We start from the raw sequence: 19835 nt of genomic DNA on the forward strand, positions 1-19835 counted from the left end.
TGGAAGAGCACTTTTTGGGCTGCTTATAATTTCGCTCTCCCCAGACAAATCCTCACCAAACATCGGAAATAGATGATATGTCCCGCTCTGAATGTCTTTGCAAAGTTTGGAGAAGTTTCGTCAAGTGGGGGCAAGGCTAGAGGGGAGGTCCCAAAATTTCTTTTTTTTTCCATAGACTTAATGGTGAAAAATCTTGCTCATGCCTGCAGCCCAAACCGCTGGACGGATTTTCATCAAATTTGTGGCAGGAGTTGCGGCTTCATCCTGAAAGTGTGCTTTTGTACATTTGGTGAAAATCAGTAAAGTTTTTTTTTTCAAACGACCAAAAAGTTGGTCCAAAAAAATTTGTGATATCTATGTCCGCTCCGCGGACACACTTCCATGTTCGCTCCGCGGACAGGACACTGATTGGTTTAGAAGGCAAGGTGGTGTCTGCAGACAACGGACGTGCCCACTGATTGGATGGTGAAAAGAGTGAAGTGCGTCAGATTTTTGGAAATGCCCGCCATCTTGGATTCGCGGACAGCTGCCAGTGTCCACGGACATCTCAGTAAAACAATATTAAAAAATACAACATTGCAGCTGTCAAACTTACCAAATAATCTCTGGCGAGGTGAGGGTGATGAGGATGGGATGGAATATGGCTGCAAGAAGCAAAACAATTGCCATTTTTTGCAGCGAAAGTCTGCAAACAGTCTGGATATTCACGAACAGTCCTGAGAAGTTTGCGGTTACCTCAGCATTACAGGGTTGGTGAAAAGCAGTTCTTGGATGGCTTATACCTTTGGCGCCACTAAATGAAACTGCATGGAATTATGCAATTATATTCCTGACCTGATTCTGAATGTGGTTGCAAAGTCTGGTGGGATTCTGTCAAGAGGGGCAGAATTAGAGGGGGGTCCCAAAATAATATAAAGGCTTATAAATGAGGTGCCATTTGATGAATCTGCACTTAATTTGTCAAACTGATAATTGATCTATATATAAATATTTTTGCGAACTTTGGTGGGATTTTGTCAAAAGGGGGCAAAATTAGAGGGGGGTCCCAAATTATTGTAAAGGCTTACAAATGTGGTGCCATTTGGCAAATCTACACAAAGCTTTACAAAAAGATTATAGATCTAGATATAAATGTTTTCATAAAGTCTGAATGGATTTTGTCAAGTGGGGGCTAGGTTATATGACTATTGTATTTGAATACATTTGACACTTTTGAAAAAATAAAACATGGGTGGATTTCCAGCAAACTTGTGTAAGGAGCATTGGCAAGGACCTGAAAGCATGGTTTTGCAAATGTGCCTGTGTTTTATTTTTTGACAAGTGCCCTAATGTAGGTACAAAAAATAGTGATATACATTTGGTGACTGAGGTGTAGCATGTGGCCATTGGCACTGGCCAGATTGTCTGGGTCATGGAATAAGGTCATGTTCTGGACAATCTGGCTACTGGCCATGACCACGAGGGACAACACATGCACGTTAAAGTGGCCATGTCTACCTGGGACTGGCTTTGGGGTAAAGTTATTTGATATTGGGATTGGTTTGAAAGGGAAGAAAAATATGCTCATGGTAATATGGTCGTAGGGTTCTCTTTTCGCCTTCTGCACACTGCCACGGAAAGCAAAGAGGGGCCCTGTATGGAACCCCACCTTCCCTTTCCATGGTGGCCATCTTGGAAAAGGATTTTCCTTCCTACAGCGTAACACAGCAGGTGTCCCGGTGTAGGGAGCAAAATCCTCTTTTTTAGCACCCCGGGTTCCCGCTTTGGGAACCTAGTGTGCTAATGGCCTTCATCCCCCATTACAGGGGCTGGAATGAGGGGATAATGGTCCGTAGACCTCATTATCAACCCTTGCTTCGCTTGGGCTGATAACTTGTGCTGCCGGGCCGGTATCCACCGTTCCAGTCCCTGCAACAGGGGATGAACAACACAATATTCCCGTTAGCATAACACAAAATGCAAATGGAAATGTTGAACAATCTTATTGAGTCTGTCTACTTTACTGAGAAATATAAAGTAGATGGAGTCTATACGTTTCTTTTTTTAGTTCTATTTTTTAACTGTAAAATGTGGTTCCTAAAGGGAAATTTCTTTTGTTGTTTTTGGATGTATTTTTTTTTTTTTTTTTTGGCAGAAGAGCGAAGAACGGAAGGTGGAGAGGGAAATGAGGGAAGAGGCACCAAACACTAATATGGAGGGGCAGGTGGACAGCGGAAAATGTTAAACATGTGTTATTTCTAAGGTAGGGGGCAGTGTTTCTCATCTCATGCTCCTTGATTACAGCAGTGGAGGTGGCTCTAGCTGATGCCATGGCATTAGCTGATGCCATTTTAAGATAAATAGCACTTTTGCTAAAAGTATGTACTGTGTATAATGTGTTAATGGATAATACATAGGAATAGGTGCAGGAGCTGTGCAAGGGAAATTTTGAAGTTGAAAGTTCTGTGTGGGAGCGAGGGGTCATTTGGGGCCCCCTCGCACATTCTACATGTTATGGATCACTTGCTCGTGCAGTAGCGGGGGACGCCTCCTTTGCCTGTATGCTAACATTAGCATAAGTGGGGCTGTTGCGGAAGACACTTGGCTTCCATTCTGTGTGCCCTCGACTCCATCTTTGGACTAGGCCTCACTTTGATAGTACCTCTGCAGTGCCGCGCACAGCATGCTCATGGACCCCACCTTTTCTCCCCTGTCTGACAGCTTCACAACTCCCTTTCTCACGGATGCGCCGGGGATAGTTGAAACAAATGAACTAATGTATCATCTCACTCTTCCTCTGTGTTCCATGTCCTGTGTCTGAACCAACTTGAACCATGCCTTGTAGCTCATCCATCTCCACAAAACCTGCCCCAGCTCCCTTGCCCCCGCTGTTGGAAAATTACCGCCAATGTAACCCTAAGGTATTCTCGTGATGTACCATAAGTGTGACCCTGCTGTGCAGCCCACCCCAAAGTGAAGTATAGGTAAGAAGTGTATGCATAAAAAAGTCAATGTCTGCCAGAAGTAATTGTAGAAGACGTTTTTAAGGGGAAGTAAATGAGGGATGCCGAGAGGGATTGAGAGCCATGAGAGATCACATCACTATTAGATCAGAATATGACAATTAATCCAATTGGGGCTTCGGACATAGCCTTGCAGCAAACATTGCTTTATGCCCTCCTCCCTCCTTAGTTACTGACAGGCTTGACTCTAGCCTGCTTCCATGGCACCAGCGCCTCACCCAGTGCACCCACCTGCTGCAAGGGCCAGCTGTGGGGTGAGCGAATGTGAAGGGTCATGAGCCGAAATTGGTCAATGAGAAAATCGGAGATCTAAGCACGATTTAGCGCTGCCAACAATGGGTGGCTGTGTTCCCAGGAAAGAATTAATGGAGTACCGGCAGTCGCAACACACAAAGGGGTGATGTCTGGAAGGTTTAGAATGTATTTTAACATCTGGCATTGCTCTGGAGAAAGGCTCTACAAGCAAAATAAGAGAAAATTAAATTAAAGGTGTTTTTGTCAATAGGAGTAGCTAGTGTACATTGTGTGCCATTGGTGTTAAAATGCATTGGCTGTAACAGTGAGTTGTATGTTTGTTGTAGAGTTGCAGCATTCTTGATGTTTGATATCTGTTGGAAGTAGTCTCCAATTGCCATCTGTGGGTGGCTAATTTGGTATGCATATTGTTTGTTTATTTTTATTTATTTATGTATTTGTTTATTACATGCCAATGGCCGCAGGCATCAGGAAACACAATAACACCAGAGACATTTCAAAAAATGGGACAGAACATAGAAGTTAAAAATGGTAGTGTAGAAAGAGTAGTGGAGATCTTGATGAGCTACCGTCCACCAGGTGCAGCCACAGTGATATCTTGGGATTGGTGCCCTCAGGGAAAGTAATTGTGAGGAGACATCATTAGGCACCCATGTTTGGGCTCAAATTTCTGTCAGGAAAGGTGGCCGCTGAGACCATACAATCTACCAGCAGATCTCACTTCTGGACACACATGTCAAGGTGCATGCCAAAGAGCTCCTGAACCAGCTGCAGGATTGGTCTATGAAGCGTCCATTTCTGTCCAATGTGATGTCATGTTTCAGCAAAGGTTTGGCATGAGATGAAGTGTTACGTCCACGTGGGCCTTGTGAGAACCATATATGTCAAAATTATTTTTTGTTTTTCCTATGCACCATCACCTTCAAGAAGACTTCTTACACAATTAATGGGGACCTGTTTTACAAGACAATAAATCATTGAGCCTGGACCCAGCATTAGTTTAAACCATTCATAGCTCATATAGCAACAATGTAGCTACTACACCATATGGCAACAGAGGACAGCCTAGCGGTTCCAGCTGCATTACTTCAAAGGACCCACAGGGTTGTATTCCTGCAGTTCACATAAGTATGCCCTGCAACGTTGGGGAGTTAAACTGCCCGTGGTTGTGTTTCTTGGTGATATGATGTTTCTAGCCAACACCAAAAAGACAGCACAATTTTGTCAGGATAGTAAGCTGGTCTTTAAGTCCCAGTACATTAAGACTAAGATCATGGGGAAGTGAGTAAACCTCAAGAACAACTGGTTACTGGCAAGCTTATCCTTCAAGAAAGCCTGCTTTTTCATAATAGTCAGGGTAAACATATTTTCTGTTTCCCCTCCTCGGTCAAGCAAATAGTGAAAAGCCGTTCTATATAAAACAGCAGATGGAACTCTGAGTTTAAAACTTCAATTTGAGGTACATGTAGTAAGGAAGACCCTGAAGGTTTACCAAGGGAAATCTGCAATGGCATGCATTATTGGAGCCGATATCCAGGGGCACGTTGCAACCAAATCAATCAGTTCCCCCAGACTAAAGGATTATGATGATTGGAGAGCAGGCAGAAGTGAAACTACTGCTCTTTTGGGCAAAGCTTTGGCTGTATCTATTTATTAACATATGCACAAAACCCCTGGTGGATGAGGTCACCATGGAAAGAGTGGAGATGGTTCCCTCGTCTTTGAACAGAAATGTTTTATTCTTTCTGGCGTCAAGACTTATTTAGGAGAGCCCAACGTGTATCAGTAAGTATGACCTGAGAGCTATGAAGGTCATCATTAGGGAGCATTGGGATACCTTGCTGGAGGCACGGTTGACCAGGTACACTCAAACTCTCTAGCGTATTAGAGCATAACCACTCCTAAGGTCTTATCATAACTAAGCCATGATTGTGCCTCCTGAAGCATCAATACTTTATACCAGGATGTGGATGGTTCAGCTCTGGCTCGAAGGCAAATGGCAGGCAAAAAATGGTAACAGGACACCTTTAGATGTAGTAGGCACCTAGCAGTGGAACTGAATCATATATGGGCTGAAATAGTCCATATGATGGCATACACAAGGCAGACCAGGGAACACAGTGGTGGATCCAAGGTATATTGTGAGAGAATCAGACCACACGTGGCTGGAGCATGGGGAGATAAATATTGGCGTAAACCATTTCTCAGTCAGAGCCCTCATATACTGGAGTGATTGCCCCCTACATGGTTAGGAGTTGACTCCTGAAGGAGAACATACAGACACACACAAGTAGAGACTTATCAGAAATGTTTTATTTTGTTCAAGGGCCTTGATATTGTGCATTAAGATGTTATGATTACTAGTGCCTGCTTTGTGGAGGTAGGACATTGTCATGGCCACCTCCCTTGGTGATGCCTGGAATGCTATTTACAATAGAAGAGTCATTCCTTTTGGTGCCCTGGATTGTGGGACTGGCATATCTAACTATGGAAAGAAACAGAAGTAAATGACACTGTTGAAAATATACCTTTCAGGAGGAGGAGGTAAAAAGGTCTGAACTCAGGCTGTTGGCTTGTTAGTCTGCAGCAACAATAATAGGGTGAGAACCAGTGTGGACTGCACAGAAAGCCTGAGGGGGCAAATATGAATCCCTGGGTGGAATAAGTAATGTGGTGGCCCATGTGAATGTGGAGTCCTGGGCCATGGGTGTGGAGCTGCCCAGAAAGCGGTGGACCTCCACAGGGTGGTCTCAGAATCAGTGGTCTAGAGAAGACAGGGAAGATCAAACTCAGGCTTGTCTTCCTCTGAACATTGGAGTGGGGAGCGACATAGATCTAGCGAAGGGCCGGGCTGCATGAGCAAGTTGACATGGAATAGGCGAAATGAAGCAAATCTAAACCTGTCCATGTAACTGGGCTATGCTGTGGCACAGCCCACAGGAAATGGAGGCAGAGGCCACCAAATTCAATTCAATTTTTGGCTTAGGAGGTGGAGGAGAGGAAGATGGTTTGGCACGGACCCTAATATTTAAAGTGGGATGTTAGTGAGCAGGGACCGCCATGCACTTCTCCTGGAACATGAATAATTGAACTGTGAGTGAGGACTGGAGTTCACCTGCAGCTCCTGTTTGCAGACACTACAGAGTCAATGGAGGCTACAGATCTCACCCAGGCATTCTTCTTAATTGGCCCCATGTCAGCCATGAGCATGGTTGTCCAGGAGTCGCTTACAGGGACTCAGCACAGCACAGTAAGGAACCCAGGCTGACTGCAGCTGTCCGAGAATGAAAGTTGATGGTAATTTGCTGCCTCACCAAAACAATACTTTAACTGCATGATTTCTTGCCAGTGAGATGAAAGCATTGGACCATAATGGGTCTATAAAAGGTATCCCTCTCTGAGGTATAGCCGCTGCACATGTTTTGTTTCAGTGTGCTCCTTGATAGCCTCCTTAGTGCTCCCAAATGTTATCTTCCTAGCCTATAGAGATGAGGCAGCTTAAGTAGGCTAGGAACATATAAGGAGCGATGATAGGGTTGCCCTTTCACCAAGCCTCGGCCATGTGATTCACTTTGAGTCTCTGTAGTTGGGACCATGCTGGATGAGGGGGCATCTCAAGGTGTGCTATACATTCTAGCTCATGATAAGTGCTGGTGTCACCCCTAAGGCATTGCAGGAAGTATTGGAGGTGAGTATTCTGTGTCCCCTGTAAATGAATTACACGCTAATACAGAATTGTTTGTGGGGAAATTCCAGTCATGCCCCTTGTGTTCATTCCATTTAGATGCATAGATAGGACCCCCACCCCTGGGACACAGTGGTTGTACATTGGGGAACTCAGGTTGGTAGCCACCCCCTGTTGCAAAACTTGCCTTTGAAGCTGCCGTAAAACAGCAGGTAGCAACCCCTTCTAAACATTCAAAAGAAAACACACAAAAAACAGGAGTGTAGACTAGTAGATCTAATTTGTTAACTAAATCATACACCCCTGTCTTGACCTTACAATTGCATAATGTCTTCTATTAACAAGACACATTAACTGTAGCCCAGGGTGAGCAGGCTATTCAAAGGCAGGAGTACATCCTCTGTTAACTGTGCCCATATTTCCTGCCAGCTTGTTCATCAATAAAGCCTTGCCATTTAGGGGCTCAATTGAGCGAGTCGAGGGGCTTTGCATAGTGTGTGTTCTTTAGCATGTTTCTACATGCCTTGGATTACCACGAAACAGTGGCTTAGAAGTCTGGCCATGGCTAAAACAGACAGGTTTGCTGTTCTTAAGCACACTGCGCATAATCCTAGGGTTTTGGCAACCATTACAGAAATGGGGAAACCAAAACGTGCAAGGTTTTGTGCTCTCTTTTCGGTGAGCAGTTTCAAGATTTGGTACATTCTGATTTATGTCATACAGCCCCTGCCAACTGCTGTTGGGGCCATAGGGAGGTTAGTAGAAAGGCTTTGCCATGTGTGCTTTCTTGGGCATGGATTTGTAGGAACATGTAGTGTGAATTTTAGCTATGCATTTTACCTATGCATTATTTTAGCGGGACCTCAGGCTCCTATAGAAAGTGTATGCCAGTGTACAAATGATGAGGGTGTTGCAGCTGCTGTATGTGACTTATCACTGATGTAGGACACTGATGAGAATTCATACAAACCAAAGAAAGGTGTGAGCATAGTATAGCTTGAATTGATTGAATAGAATAGAATAGCACATCACAGCACAGCATGGCAGTGTAAACTAACAACTAACATACTAATTGCTAAGTACTAACCCATTAACCTTTAATCTTAACCAAACTAATATAATTAGTGATTAGAGTGGGATTTGCCAAGGCCATGGCCCATGATGCAGTGTGTGGATGTGAGGCTCAGAGTGTGATGAAATTGCAGAATCATTCTGCCTAAAACAGCCCATTGTGTGTTAGCTGGAAGCGCGTGAAATTAGAAGGAAAGTTTTACAAATATCCATCTGGGTTGGGGAAGCAATGCTGCTCAACACTGTACAAAGGTGACTGGGAAGGAGCAGAGAGCCTTCTGGATAACTACTGGGAGTTTACAGGACAAAGGAGGTCTGATTGATGGATGATCTTACAAAAGGAGGTATGGAGATGGTTGGTGAAATGATATGCTTTCTGTACGAAGGTACAATCTGGAGGGTGGACTGCAGGAAAGGCTTTTAAGCAGGTCTGAAAGTAGGAGAGGAAGGCTGCCACTCCCTGTGCGCGTTTACCTTTGGTAGTGCAATGTCTTTGGGGGTCATTACGAGGTTGGAGATAACGGACCAACCCGGTAAGTGACTACCGGCACTGCATACTGCTCTGGGCTATTCCGACTCAACAACCTGGTATTAGCGCCGCCGCTGATAGCGTGCTCTCCCGTACCGGCATGCGCGAAGGCACACGTCCCTTGGGACCAACAATAGTGGGATGGCGCTAACAGGAGGACATCACAAGTCAGGCGGACATGCAAATACCGGCATCATGAAGGCGGTAATAAGGGATACCGGGATGCCGGCAATACCGACATCGCAAACCACCCGCAAATGCAATGTGCAGTGTTGCGAACTGCCACAGGTGCATGCAATTAGCACAGGTGGTGGCAATTGAGTCTGGCCCAGCACAAAAGGAGCACACCCACACACCACACCCCTTACCACACCAAAATGATTCCACTTGTAGTAGCAATACTGGGGCTGGAGGACATGCTTGCATTGCTACACCAGGAACAACAACAGGCACCACAGATGAGACGCAGGAGGAGAAGGAGGGTGAGACAGGCCCAGCAAGCCCCACCAGTGCAGCCAGTGGTACCACGCAGGCAGCCCCCAATCTCTCACATCAGAGTCAGTCCATTCAACCTAACCCCTGGGCAGATCCACACCCTGTACTGTCTGGACCGGGACACCATCACCACCATTGTGGACATGATACACAATGACATTGTCAGCCTGATTGAAATACGCACCGCCATCCCACCCCTACTCAAGGTAGTGTCTGTGCTCCACTTCCTGGCCACAGGCACCTACCAGCACACAGTGGGGCACATGCATGGCATATCACAACCCTTATTTTCTCGCATGCTGAGCCAAGTGCTGGATGCCCTCCTGAAGCACTCAAGGAACTACATATCCTTACCACGAACTTCCCAGGAGATATTTGACACTAGCAGGCATGCCAAATTGTATTTGACTGCACCCGTGTGGAATTTGTGGTCCCGCATGCAACGGAAGTGCTGTACCGCAACCGTAAGCTATATCACTCCATCAATGTACAGATGGTATGTGACTCCAGCAAGATCATCACACATAGTTGTGCCCAATTTCCCAGATCAACTCATGACTCAATGGTTGTGTGGAACTCTATGCTACCACGCTACATGGTGCGACATACAGGACAACGTGCCTGGCTGCTTGGTAAGTTGCATGACAGGCACATGGCAGTGTAATGGGGGAGAGATGCACACACCACCATGGTGTCATTGTTGTAGTAACAGCACAATGTCCACATCCCAAAACACTGTGCCCCAAAGCATCCCAAACTGAACATGACAACCAATCCCCATAGCAATGATGGAAGCTGCACACCAATCACAACAAGCCAAACTTTCAACCACCCCACATCCCACAACACGTCCACTACCCATCATCAGACCTCACCCGGCGTAACACAATCCAGCAACATACTATGACTATGCACAATGTAAATGTCTGCAGCAAATCACTGCACAGTACAATCATCCATGAGAGAGCACAAATCAAAACCACCAAGGGAATCCACTGCTTGTCGCAGAGCCACCACCACAGTAGCGCAGCATGTCACCCTGGGAATAATAAACGCTGATTGCTAAATAATGCAGACACTACTGCTAACGCTACCAGTAAGAAAATCATACAGAACACTACACATCACATATAAAAAACAAACACAGCGGTATGCGTCCACAGTGCATGAGCAACATCAAGGCAGTGTACAGCGTGTATCATCTTGAAGACGCAATCCACACCATTGGACCATGGCACAGCACACATTGTGGCAAGGTAAAATGTGTGCATACAACCAGGGACATGTGCATGTGAACCACACATATCTGCAGGCATGTGTGATAAGTACAGCTGTCCATCATTAATTTGACATACACATACCTTATTTTCCACTAACGCAGGCGATAGTTGCTATCCCTTATAGACGTTGCTCCTCATCCCTGTCCGGCACCCACAGAACAGGCACGAAGAGGACTACAATTGATCCCATACACGTACCCGTGTGGTCATCGAGCAGACCTTTGGCCTGTTGAAGGCACGAGATCCGACGGAATGTGACCCTGCCTCCTAACATTAAACAGCAACCACCAGGTGATGATGGAGAAGATGAAGAAGATGTGGACGCACATCATCGTGGTGGCGATGCACATGATGGACGTGCTGTGTGCCAGTCTGTGATTGGACAATATTTCTAAGACACATGGGTGCAGAGGGTGCCATGAAAGTGTGACTGAGGGCACTGGGTGTGGGAGTACATGGACACTATGCTGTGTAAACCAATAAATGACACATATTCAATAAGAAATGTCCAGTCAAGTATTTCTTTCTGGCACACAAAGGGTGTATTAAACAGTAAAATGTAAAAAAAAAAGTGCTCATACCCTCCACTTCAAACACCCCCGCTCACCCCTCACCCTCCCCCCAGAACTCCCCCACATACCCTCTCCCCACAACTCCCCCACACACCTTCTCCCCCTCCCCTCCCCCCAAAACTCCCACACACATGGTGTCCAATCAAATGCTGCAGGTTTTTGCATCAATTGCCATATTCAGGCTGCCCCATCTACTTTTGACCACTTCCTGCTTCTGGTTGTGGCATGTTTGAGCGCTGCAAGGTGCGCGCAGACTGGCGAAGGGGGCTGGACTGAGTGGAGCTGGAAGAGGAGGCTGTGCCCGCTTGCTCCAGTCTTGGGGCAGGACACTCTTCTTCCAAGGCATCCACTATATGGCAAAGGACCTGCCTTACAGCAGACAACTCCTTACAGATATGAGTAGTGCTGGCCTCAATGGCCTGTCTCAAGGACGCAGTGTTGTCCCATCCCTCCTGCCTTGCCTGGGCACTGCCCGAGACAAATTGTCTGACAAGGCCTGTTAGCGCCTCCTGGCGCTGCTCCGTCTGTGCCATTTGCTGCACCCCAACCCAGACACCAGTGGAGGTGGATGCTGCATGTGGCACATGTCCCAAATCATGTGGCTCCTCTGTGGGGCTCAAGCCTCCTTGCCCTGGCTTGCCTCCAGACTGCTCCTGTGTGCTGTCATTGATAGTACTCAATGGTGTGATCTGGGATGATGGCGGGGGACTGGGTGTGGCAGGTAAGTCTGATGACTCGTCTGTCACAGGGACGCACACCTGGCCTTGGCTCTGTATGTCCTCGTTGATATGGGGTGCCGTGGCTGCCGCCTCCCCAACAGAGCTGTTGGCAGCTGAAAGGGCCCCATCAGCCACTGGCTCCTGTGCATTGCACACAGCTGTAGTGGGGACTGTTGCTGTGGCAGTGGACCTTAGCCGCCCCAATGATGTAGCATCCTGTGGTGCCTTCCCTTTCTGTGGCAGTTGTGGCTTGCCTGGGCCTTTTGATGTCGAAGGCCTGTTGCCTTCTTCCCTGCCCCTGGGCTTCTTCCGGGGAGTCGTTGCCTGTGCCACTGAGTCGTGGGCTGTCAGGATCAGAGCCTGTGGGGGACCGAGAGAGGGACAGCATCAGTGATGGTTCTACATGCATCATGCATGCATTGGTATTATTGCTGTTGTACACATTAGAAGGGATTAGGTATTGGAGTTTTGACATTCAGGTTGCTTGCTATATGGGGGGTGCATGCAGGCATACGTCAGGGTCACACGTGTTTGAGGTGGTGTATGCTGTGAGACAGGCATTTCCGTTGTGGACTTTGTGAAGTGTGAAGTGTGAATAATGCCGTTTCCATGTTTGTAGGGTGTGTCTCAGGTATGGCATTGGCATGCTGCATGCATCTGGATGTGTCAGTACTGAGGACGGCATCTAGGCAGGGATGTGTCCATGCATCTGTAATGGGCCATGCATTGCCTCATGGCCCAGTCACATTGGTGAACTATCATCATACTTTGCATTACAGTGTTTTCTTAGGACACTCACCTCCATCTGTGGATGATGTGGTGCCATGATCCATCTCACCCATTCCTTCGAAGGACTCAATGCCGATAGTGCTGGTGCACGTTTCCTCCCATCGGATGAGTTTAATTTAATAGGTGAACTAGGGCCACACAGTAGCCAGGCCCTGGCTCCGGTTTGCCGACATGATGTTACGCACTCTGAGGCGCAGGTCATCCCACCGTTTATGCATGCCCTTCACTGTGTGGGGGGTGTTCCCAACTGAACTCACTTTACGGGCTACTTCTTCCCAGATCTCTTTTTTCTTGAACTGGGCTGCTCTCTTGAGGTCATTCGCAAAGACAATCTCAGCATTTTAAGCCAGCGTGTCTGCTAGCATTGTGAGCTTGTCCTCTGAAAAACGCTCTTTACGCTGCCGGATTACCCTTCTTCACTGCCTTTGTCATGATGCTGGTGGAGTGGATGTTTTCCTGCTGTCGGAATGAGTATCCAGGTGCTGTGTAGTGAGGATGGCAATGGATTGTGTTTTTTAAAGATGGCCACCGTGCGCTTTACTGTTCCGGCGTGATGACGTTACTTCCGGTTCCGCTTATTAGCGGTGACCGCTATTAACGGTACCCACTATGCCGTATCCATTGATGCCAGGACCATTATTTAGAGGTAGACGGCGGCGGTAGTGCTGTCTGCGCTTCCCATGATGCCGCTAAGGGACATTTATGGGACTTTAGCGGCATGCCGGTACTGTCGATGCCGGCATGCCGCTATGCTTGTGCACGTGAACCTGTAATAGGCCACTGTTAGCAGACTCTTTCCTACACAGACACGGTATTTGCTCTGTGCCGGTAAAAACTGTTTTTTACCTCCAACCTCGTAATGACCCCATTTATCTTTCCGAACACCCCCCAAAACTGTTTTTAAATGTTTAATTTCTCTCTCACTTTCCAAAATTGCCTCTCTGTGCCAATTGTGCACTTACATTATCATTCTGGGCCTGCAGGCAATGCTCACCATGTTTCAACGTCTCTTCTAATTGCAACATTTCCTCGTGCATAGCTGCCAAGTCACATTGTAATTCTGCTATGAACTCAGAGTCTTTTGTCCTCAATTTAATTAGCTTATGTACGGTAAACCAACCTTTTGCAACCAAACGTAATGACACAATCTGTATGTCCCTGATGGTTCTCGACATAAAAGAGTCATAATTGGCACTTTGCAGCACACTTCCCTCTATAAATAGCCTCATTCTTATCTACCTCCTCTCTCGCCAACCTGAGATCATGTGAGAGGACCATGTTGCCAGTGCATTCATTTTCATCTCTGCAAAAGTGCAAAGATCAGTAATCCCAATTTGTCATGCTGCAGTGCACTAATGTTCATCCTATGCTACTACAGTAAATGCATTGTCACAACACAGTCCAATTGCACTTGTACAAAAGCTGTACAAATAGAAGAGAAAGGCACCCAGCATCGTCACGCTCTTACGCAGAAGTCAATAAAACACCATACAATATGACCCTGCTACAAAAGTCCACATCTAGCAATTGTATTAACCAAAGAGGTTCCCGGCCAATGCACAAAATCTATGTAGGATTTGTTGTACCTCTTGTTACCTTCACCACTTGTAAAAGCATGCATCTAAAACATGGGAAATTAGCTTGCTCTAATACCTTTCTATTTGGGTCTTCTTTGGGTACAGTCCAGACTTAGTGCAGCGCTGAAAACACAAACATCTATAGGGTGAAAGAAAACTCGCACACAATGATAGGCCACTAACGTGTTTATAATAGTGCTCTTTGGAATTTACCTAGATTAGTTTGAAATGGGACAGGCTCCAAATCCCTTTGATCAAAAACAGTTACAAAAGATTGGAACAGCAAAAAACGGTCTAATTGTAAATTGTATTTTGCACAAACTCCACAACTGTATAATGGACTCTGTGTTAGCCATAAATGTGACAAAGTAGGAAGTTGAGTCAGATTTAAATCCGCACTTGAAGACGCAAATGAAATTACAAAAGCATGTAATTTCTGAGACAAATTAATGTATTGTCATGTGGAATTCGATATGTACTTGTGAATTGATCTGACAGTTGTATTCATTGCTTTTACTTAACTATGTGAATTTAATATGACTGAAATTGTAATTATGTGAGTTTTATGATAAACCTCTTTTGAGCTATAAACATAAAAATACATACTTTGTTATTATAAAAAAAAACTCATGTACATGTAAATAAACATCAGAACAATACAATTGTGGATGTCTCTTTTCTACTGAGAAAAAACATGGAACATTTCATATTTATGCATTTCTAGGCAGCTCAGCAAACACTCTCTGAATCCTTTTTTATTAAACGCCCCCTCCCACGTCAGAAAGTACCTTCTCTCTTAGCAATCTTGTTTACACTTCATCATTTGGCTGGAAACGCACAGCTATCTATAACCCTGAAATGTATGAAATACTTTGGCAGGCTTTCAGGCACTCAGTTTGATCACGGTATCTACCCCTTTTCGCATGGAAAATAAACACATTGAAAGTAGCTTTGTTCATAGTCACTTGTTTATTTTGACCTCAGTTTCACACCTCTTTTTTCATTGTAATTACTTTGTAGTCCATGCTTACCTAATTCAGCAAGGTAACTCACCTAGCATGCGAGTTGCCTCCCATACACCGGCCACCTCACTCTCACTCAGGCCTGCAGGTGTACCCAGCTTCAACAACCCCTCCTTCCTTCAGCATCCAATTCCCAAAACAGACTGCACACTACCAACCGGTCAGTCAGTCCCTGGGCCTACGATTTCTTTTCTCATTTGGTCTCTCCTCTCTCCCAGTCTTTCTCTTGCCAGCCTTCCCTTCCTACTTTCAGGCCTGCTTAAAATCCCTTCCTGCAGTCCATCCCCCAGATTATACCTTCATAGAGAAAGCATATAATTTCACTCCCCATCTCCATGCCTCCTTTTGTGATATCATCCATCAATCAAACTACCTCTGTCCTGACAACTCCCAGTAGTTTTCCAGAAGACTATATGCTCTTTTCCAGTCAGCTTCATGCAGTGTTGAGCAGCATTGCTTCCCCAACCCGGATGGATATTTGTAACACTTTCATTCTAATTATCTGCGCTTCCAGCTCACACAAAATGGTCTGTTTTAGGCAGAATAATTTGAAAATTTCATCACGCTCTGATCCAAACGTGGACCGTTTTGAGCATTTCATTTTCTATGCCATCATCCACAATCTGCACCATGGGCTGTGGCCTAGGCTAATCCCACCCTAATAACTAATTATATTATTTTGGTTAAGATTAAAGGCTAATGGGTTAGTACTATTTGTATGTTCATTGTTAACCTAAAATGTCATGCTGTGCAATGCTATTCTATTCAATCAATTCAAGCTATACAATTCTCTGAAGGATAGCTCAGGGGCACGGTGCTCCCCTTGGAAGCAAGACAACACAGTGCACCACTGGTTCGATCCCCGGGTCCACGCTTAGAAACTTCTGGGTGTTAAGCACATTATAAATAACCTATCATATCATATTATATCATTCTGATACCTTTCTTTGGTTGTATTCATGCTCATTAGTGTCTCACATCAGTGCTAAGCCACACAAACCAGCTGCAACACCGTCATCATTTGTACACTGACATACGGTGTCTATAGGAATCTAAGGTCCCGCTAAACCTCTTGCATGGCTAAAATCCATAGGTAAAATGCACACTACTTGTTACTACAGATTCTACATGGCCCTGCTCACCATGCAGTGAGTACATTCCAGACACACCCCCTGGTACAGCGAATGCCTCTTCTCCAGCTATCTCTCCTTTTGGCTGTGCACCCAATAGAATATGATTAAGTCCCACAATAAATGTGGTCCAATAGTACACATAGCATTGCCACCTTCTCCTTCTCATGCCTTCCTGACCACCATAATTATTCCTCACCCTCATCCCAACAATTACTGAATGTTCTATTGTACTACTCCTTTGCCTCTCTGAAAGGAAAAGTGCTGCAACACCATGAACTATGGCTGTAGGCACTATACAAATGCAAGATAAAATAACTTAGTACAGGTTGCCTAACATCCCTACTCTGCACAGCTGGACTGGTGAGGGGAAGAGCTTGGGTGGCAGTCACTCTCTAGCCTGGTAGCAAAGGCCAGTCAGAAGGCCAGAGCAAAATAATAACAACTGTGCTTAAATGGCTTAACCAAGTAATACACGTGTTGCTACTAGGTTATATGTTGGCTGGACACGATGATATAATGGGGTTCATGACATATGGCTGTGCAATCTGGACATTTGGTGGTTAAACTGGGATAAATGGTCATTGAATCAGGACAGATTGGGGAAATACCAATTCAGCCTCAGAAGTGTGGTGGCATTTAGATGGCACATAGATAGTAATTATGGCTAATGAAGTAGATTTAATACTTATAGGGGCATCATCAGGGCATATGGTGGCAATTCTACAAAGCAATATAAAGCATGCAATTTAGACATTTCCTGTGTGCCCTGTTCCCCATCTGCCGTACAGGTAGGGCATGATTCTGGGCATGAACTGTGAGCCCCATGTAGGTGGCATACCCATGTTGTGGCCCATCACCCCAGAAGCAAATCATTGTCTATGGTCATGACCTGTGCATCTCATGTCTAAGTATGTGAAAGAGAAATGTCATGGCTGTGGTAGTAGAATGTTCTAGAATGTTGATTCACACACGAGGTGATTTTTACCTGGTGAGGTCCAGCATTTGTAGTGAGGGAAGTCTTGCAAAATATCTTGGTGATAATATGGTAAGATGATTGAAGCTCAGATCCAGTATTTGGGTTGTGGCTGGGAGCTGATCAGGAAGTTTTGAAAGATTGAGCGCCATGCATCTGAATTCAATGCCGATGATTGCCTAGGAAGTGACAAAAAAGAGCTGTTATGATTAGGTTTTAGCACATCAATTCATCACTGCCTAAATGTATGTTGAATCCTTCTGCAGCGATAACCCTTTTAGCCTTATTGTTCCGTCATTTACCGAATGAACTTTAAATAAAATTATGGAGTTGCAGTCGCTGCAACAATAGATTTTTATCATGTCTTGCTGCACTCAGGACAATCTAGGGAACAGAAGCAATTATCCATTGAAAAAATACCTTTGAACAAATAGCGACAGTGAAGTCAGGGACTGATGTTTCTAAGGGCCGTTGAAGTCCAAAGCAAAAATCTTTCTGCGTCTAAACATATGCGTGCCCTCACTCTGTGACAAAAATGTTTTAGGAAGTGTTTCAAAAACGAAAAATGGTGGTTCAACAAAACAATAGGAATACCAGGTGGTCTTTTCACCATATGTAGGTTGATCATCTTCAAAAGGATGAGTTCAATCAAAAATGACTGTTCGTAGGAGCCTCTCCATAGTTGAAACAATGGTAATGTCTTTAATGCCTTGGGGTCCTCTTCCCCAAGCATCAAAGGCTTTCCAAAACGCAAGGTTGTTTGCACCTACTAAGCACGACGACTCTGAGCTTTAACCTCTCTCTTTTATTTCCTGATCTTAACTTTTCCTTCAGGGGCATTCTGCGTCCCTTCTTCTTCCCCTCTGTTTGCCTGACTTTCTTGTACCCACCAGCACCATTCTTTCCTTCTCCTGCACACTTGCACTCTCCTCTTGAGGCCCACTGGCACCTTTCTTTCCTTCTCCTGCACACTTGTGTTGTCTTTATCTTTTTGTGCCCACTAGCACCTTCCTCCTTGATTTTAGCAAATGTGCACTTTCTTTACTTTTCCGTGCCCAATTACACCTTCCTTCTTGCTTTCCTATTCACACTTGCACTTTCTTTAAATTTCAGTGCCCACGGTCACCTTTTCAATCTGCCAGGTCACTTCCACCCTTCTCTCCCGTTTTGGGTTGCTCACACCCTCTTTAATATAGTTCTTTCCCTTGGCATCCCTTGCACGCTCTGCTTTCTGACTTTCTCTTACTTACTCTCCAATTGTCACTCTTCTTTCAATCTTATAATAATCCTCACTAGTTTTCTCTTCTTTCCACTTTTCCACTCTGTTTACTTTCACCCTCTCCGCTTCAGTCAGTCACATGCTTCCGAGTCTCTCTCTCTGTTATTTTCACAACACTCGGCCAGGCAGCAGCGCAGTGAGAAGCAGTCCCTACTGGTTGTGCGGGCCTGAGGTCAGAGTCTCACCACCTGCCCCTCTGATACCCTTGGAACCGGCACATGTCCCAAGGATACGAGCAACGTTTGCACCGCCAACAGCAGCCTGCAAGACGCGTCGCTCCAACTCTCTGCACACACGGCTCCCTAGCCATGCTGCAGCCCCTCAGAAACACTGGGCCAGCTTCTCAGTGCAATGTTCTCCTCTGAGCCGTCGAACCTGCTGCTCTCTGTTCCTTGGCTTCTCCGGTCCAAACAATGTCCGCAGTTCGCTCATTCAGCTTTGCATAATCACACCTTTTATAGTTGGAAAAGCAGGCGAGTGAGTCAGGTATGAGTGATAATTAGTGAATGCCTGACTCTTTAATACATCACCTCACCTTGAATGCAGAGCATTCACGGAGGTGGTCGCAGAGGTATAGCAGTCTGAGCAGTCTCCAGCAGACGACCGGCAGAAGTCTGGCACATTATATCTTGCGCCTTTCAACGACCACCTGTTTGTCTTCATGATAATCGCTTGCAATTTATGGCTGAAGTTAAAAGATGCATATCAAACACAAATATCTGGAGAATGTTGCAACCACTGCTCACTGTCATCCTCTGTTATAGCCCTTGACTTCTTGACAACACGTTCTTCCCTGCTATCACAGCATAATTTGGACAGCGTGTAAGTGTGCTGGGTACGTGATCCTATAAGACATCTGAGTAACGTGGGGTGATGGGTGGCTTAGAGCCTTTGAACCCTTCGTGTCTGGTAGTAAAGTTAAGGAGGGCAGGTGCCAGCCGGTAACTTCATGTCCTCCGGAGTCGGCACTGCTTGCTTCACTACGAAACTAATTGCATGTTGGAAAATCAGCCCTCAAGTGTTGATTCACACTGCTGTAGCTGGACACTGGGAGTTGAAGGGGGTGTTGAGAGAGGTCGGCTGAAGCCCACTTTGAATGGGGGCAGTGACAATACCTAGTACAATATTTGGAAGCTGGAAGTCGGAAGTTGGTGCAGTGAGTTCTGAACATTACATTTTTCTAGAACACTGTGCATTTGATACGTGTGCAAACTGTGAGGATGTGTGTAATTGACAACCACACGGTATACATAAGGGGTTAATGGCAACTCACCCCAGTTTGCAAAGTCAAAGATCAGTGGAAAACCTTGAGGCCATGGGGACAAAGCTGGAGGAGTCTGCTACCCTCCTGACCCTGAAACGATTCAAGTAGCAAGGGTAGGGAGGGACCCTTATACCGAGAAGCAAATGGCCACAGAAATTATGCAAAATTTGGCAGACCCCATACAATTAAT

At 45.6% G+C, this 19835-nt stretch overlaps 1 protein-coding gene across 1 annotated transcript in view; it reads right to left on the reverse strand.

Moving 5' to 3' along the window:
- The window catches only part of TLR4 (toll like receptor 4), a 214466-nt gene that overhangs the window by 127826 nt on the left and 66805 nt on the right, over positions 1–19835 (reverse strand). Inside the window, exon 2 of the mRNA XM_069609662.1 lies at positions 17115–17281. Coding sequence (XP_069465763.1) covers positions 17115–17281 — 167 coding nt within the window. The remainder of the gene's footprint in view (positions 1–17114; positions 17282–19835) is intronic.

The sequence above is a fragment of the Ambystoma mexicanum genome, chromosome 8, assembly GCF_040938575.1.
Source record: "Ambystoma mexicanum isolate Mex_15411 chromosome 8, UKY_AmexF1_1, whole genome shotgun sequence".
In the NCBI taxonomy this organism is placed as follows: domain Eukaryota; kingdom Metazoa; phylum Chordata; class Amphibia; order Caudata; family Ambystomatidae; genus Ambystoma; species Ambystoma mexicanum.